General features: G+C 40.4%; 1 protein-coding gene across 1 annotated transcript in view; it reads left to right on the forward strand.

Moving 5' to 3' along the window:
* snx25 (sorting nexin 25) overlaps nucleotides 1-4,667 on the forward strand; it is a gene marked incomplete in the record, with an annotated part of 55,293 nt that overhangs the window by 26,601 nt on the left and 24,025 nt on the right. Inside the window, 3 exon segments of the mRNA XM_014030646.1 lie at nucleotides 1,101-1,171; nucleotides 3,847-4,037; nucleotides 4,117-4,248. Coding sequence (XP_013886100.1) covers nucleotides 1,101-1,171; nucleotides 3,847-4,037; nucleotides 4,117-4,248 — 394 coding nt within the window.

Consider the following 4,667-nt stretch of genomic DNA (forward strand, 5'->3'; position numbering starts at 1 on the left):
GTGTAAATCAAGTTTTTTATTTCTCATCTAGTACAGTATTTCCTAAGGTCAGTTTTAGGTCAGATAACACATAAAGGGCAGGTAAAATGGGGCGGGTTCAGGGGGGGGTCCGTGCTAGGCCCAACCCTGTGCCCATCCAGAGTCCAGAGTCATATGATGTTATTGTCTCTACTCAGTTCGCTAGAGTTCAGAGATTTTCCTCCTCCTCAGCCAACTGAGTTCCAAGGCCAGGTCCAACACAGGTGGTGGGGTGGGAGCGAGTCCAGCTCTTAGTTGACATTTCATCCTGGGGAGTTTAAGACAAGCACTGCCCTCAAGGCCGCACCGCTGGGAGCCAGATAGATAATCCAATTTTTTTTAGAACAAAGCAACCTTGAATTTCCTGCTGCTTTTGAAGTGTCTTTACTGCAATCTCTGAGGTGGCGAAAAAAGCCAATCAACCGAATTTGGGGTCATTCCTTGCCTCTCACCGATTGAAGCTCACCCAGATGTAGTCCATACAAGCCGAAGGGTTGCTCCTGAGTTGCGATCCTTGTCAGAATCACATCCAGTTTGCAAAATTTTCCCTCAGCTGAGAGTCTGTGTGCTAATCCTTCAAGTGCGCCCGACAGCTCTTCAAAGGCCTGATCCACTGTCAGGGTCGCTTTCACTTGTCGATAAATCTGGAACCCTCCTYCGCCGATCAGCAGGAATCCAGTTATCATAATCCAATTAGTGGGACAAACTTTCCTCAGATCAATGTCAGACATTGGTAGATGGCTACAAGAAGTTATTTCAGCCCAAGGGGGCAACACTAGTTATTAGAGGGTAGGGTGTCCTAACTTTTTACATCCATTATAATAGACATTTTTGTTCATATCTTTTGTTTCAGGAGTAAAACAATGTAATTTTTAGTTGTTTAACTGCAATTAAATCACGTTCTTTTCCAGAAAGAAACAAAATAAGATGTTATGTGAACACGTCTTATTTAATGGGGTTCCTCATGTTTTCACGACTGTTTATTTTTTAAATATTCAATACAGTGATATTTTGTAGTTTATTTATCTTTGACTGATTGTTTTTGTTAATCTGAAGCCTTTCCTCTCTCCATGTTATTGCAGGTATCAGATAGTGGTAGAAATAATTCATGCCACCACCATCAGCAGCCTGCCTCAGCTCAAGAAGCAGAAAGGTAAAATCTTCCACAAACTAAATAATATAAATAAGCATAGAAACAAAGATAATAGTACTGAGGTTGAAATGTTACTGAGGTCACATGATTATCAGTGGTTTTGTCACAATGACCCACAGAGAATGACTTGGAGCCAGAAGTCTACAGATAAGTTGATCTGTAAAGATAATTTCTGTTCATTTTGAGTCCTGCCCTAGAGATAACCAGAGAAATAAGGACTGTGATGATCTGCGTCAGAGATCCAGACTGTCTGAGTTTTCAGACACTGTAATTATGTCTCTAAAAAACATCCTCCTCAGCTGTCAGTTCTTTGTTTCTTTATAACGCAGAACAATCACCAGTAGTACTGAATCACAGTCTGCTGCACATTTCCCCACTGGAACGAAGAGCAATATGTTTGTGTTCTGATCAGACCACAGCTCAACTGTCCTGATCCAATCCCACCAGTCAGGTGTTTTTAAACACATTTAAAATAAATGTTTAATGTGCTGTACAGCTAACATACCCCCACTCAACATTCAACTCACTCATTTTGACCACTTGTATTTGTGATCTCATTCTTTCAGTCACTAAAAGTTTGTGGCCATAGGTGAGGGTAGGACCATAGACCGACAGGTAAACAGAGCTTTGCCTCACAGCTCAGCTTCCTCTTCACCACAGCAGAAGCTGCACTCATCTGTCTGTCAGTCCCACGCTCCATTCTTCCCTCACTCATGAACAAAACACCAGGACTTGAGGCAGAACTTCACCCCCAACCTGGAGAGAAAAATCCACCCATATCCAACTGAGGACCATGGACTCAGATTTGGAGGTGCTGGRGAATCACCCGTCTATTTCTGTGAATCGGTTTTTAACAGACTACAGGAAAACACGACTGCTGATCCAGTGAAAATGGTCACACATAACCAGTGATGGGCAGCGCTAATTTAAATTTTAGTTGCACAATTTCTTAAGTGCTCATCAATTTATATAGGTCCGCAAGTTCAAAAGCACATTTGCTCAATAAAACAGCAGAAGCTAATTTAAAGCACAACATAACCTCCGTTTACCGGAAAACGTCAATGTCAAGACAAAATGTCAAGACTTTACTGCCACCTAGTGGTAAGATTATTTTCTTTCACAGATTGGCACATATCGGTGCAGAATGGGGAGGTGATTTGTAGAAACAGACTTTTAGATCATGATTGCAAAACAAAAAATAGTTGAGTTGTGGATTGGTAGTTCTGCTGCTTCTTGGTAATTTTCTTATGATTATGGCAGGGCTTCAGTAAGAAAACATGCAGATATATTAGTAATTTTAAACTGTCGTAAAACTGAAGCAATGCATTCTGGGTAGGCTACAGGACACAGAACAGGAACTTCATTCTTTTCAAAATAAGAGCGTGAATTTAAATTGTTCCGTGTTTCTTTCTTTACTAATATTTMATATTCATTGCTGCGGTGTTCCTCTGAGAGGAGGTACAAACTGCACAGCTGAGTGTGGTTCTGCAGAACAGAACTGCAGGTGAACTGTCGCCCAGTGAAGAAAGCTTTTTGCTTCCTGCCAGGCAATGAATTGTGGGAACAGTCTGTACTAAGTGAAAACCATCACTGAGAAGAGTCAGGAGTCAGAGTATAAAGCTCTGTGAACTCAGTGCAGACTGAGGGGTCACTGTTTCCTCACAGCAGAGCTTCACTGTGTTCAGTAGAGACAGCTTTCTCCTTCATTCAAGAAAATCATGATGACGTTATGAGTCATGTGACTATAAAACGTAGTGAGACTAGACGGTTCTTTCTCTTTACGTTAGACAAAACTGACGTTCCAAGTGTGAAACATTATTTGCGTTTAGCGCTACTCTAAATTTAGAAAGCAGAAATCCACACATCATTTTATGAAATTAGTAAAACCCCTAAAACACAAAGGACAAATTTAGGTCTACAATTAGCACATTAGCACTTTAGGGGACTAGTGCCCCCCACTGTACATAACTTTATATAGAAACAAATGTACTCTGAGGGTCAAACACTCATTATTATTATTATTGGTGAGATAATCACTGTCTACAGCAGTTGAAAACACATTCTGTATTGTTCATCCATTCATTCATTAACATTTCATCTGACCGTTTGTAGTTGCGTCAGAAAAAAACAAACAAACTTTGAGGGAATTCCAGACATTCCTCTCCTCAGCTATCTCTATCTCTATCTTCTGTTGTTGTAACGTGTTATCAGACCAAAAATGTTTCTCACTGACAAGAAATGAGGGCTTGGTGGTTAGTGTCATGATGTTATCCTGAGGCTGCAGGTTTGAGCCCAGCTTACATYAGGAAGGACATGGAGCGTAGAACATTTCAGTCTTTCATGCCAGCTAGCTCTCCCTCCTTGCAGCAGGGAGCAGCTGAAAGAACCAAAACAACTCGCTGATAAGAAAATAATCATTTTACTCCTATTTAATGTGTTTTTCATTCATTTTTAGTTTGGTTTTTCCTTTCTCCCTTACATCTAAAATTACAAACTGTTTTCTTGTTCAGTAGGAAAACTTACAAAACAGCAGATTAATAAATATTTAATCCCAATCATGTAGTGATCTTCAGAAGCTCCATGTTGACTTCTAGTCAATCATTTCATCTGCTCGAGTTCAGAGACCTGATCTGTATAGCTGAATGAGCTGACAGTTCCTGTTTGCTGTGTTTCAGAGAGAAAAGGTAAAGAGTCTGCAGCCATGAAGGCAGACCTGCTGAGGGCCAGAGATATGAAACGATACATCAATCAGCTGACTGTGGCTAAGAAACAATGTGAGAAACGGATCCGCCTGCTCGGAGGACCAAACTACGAAAACAATGAAGAAGGAGGAGCAGAGGATGGTGAAGACCCTCAGAGCCAGAAGGTCAGGAGGAGAAATAAAGATTTGTGATTGAAGCACGTTGGTGGATAGTTTGACTGTGTGTTTTCTCTCTTTCCTGCAGATCCTGCAGTTTGACGACATCCTTTGTAATCCAGGTTACAGGGAACTTTTCAGGCTTTACATGGAGAGAGTCGATAAGAGAGCTCTGATAAGCTTCTGGGAACTGGTGGAAACGCTGAAAACTGCCAATAAGGTGCTTCGTGCTTCACGATACTGTGGCTTCTCCTCARCCAAGCTTAGAGTTATGGTTTCAACACAACCAGTGGTGGGCACCAGCCCACTAAAGCACAAATCCGATAATTGCGGACCTAAATATTTCATTTGCGCTTTAGCGGTCTTACTAATTTTTATAATTTATAAGCAGATTTGCACTTTCTAAAATTAAAATGCAGTACTGCTAATAACTAATTATCTACCAGTCATCATTAGGAATGTGCGATATGGCAAAAAATTCATATCACGATATACATTATGATGGGTGGCAGTAACGATCATGATATAAAACTTATAATAGAAAATAAATACATCACGTTAATTGAGTAGAATGTATAAATATGTATAGGTAAAAAAATTTAGACCTTAAAATCTCCTTTTTTTAAGGGACACTAAACT

This window comes from Austrofundulus limnaeus, unplaced genomic scaffold (genome assembly GCF_001266775.1).
Source record: "Austrofundulus limnaeus strain Quisiro unplaced genomic scaffold, Austrofundulus_limnaeus-1.0 Scaffold1094, whole genome shotgun sequence".
Classification (NCBI taxonomy): Eukaryota; Metazoa; Chordata; class Actinopteri; order Cyprinodontiformes; family Rivulidae; genus Austrofundulus; species Austrofundulus limnaeus.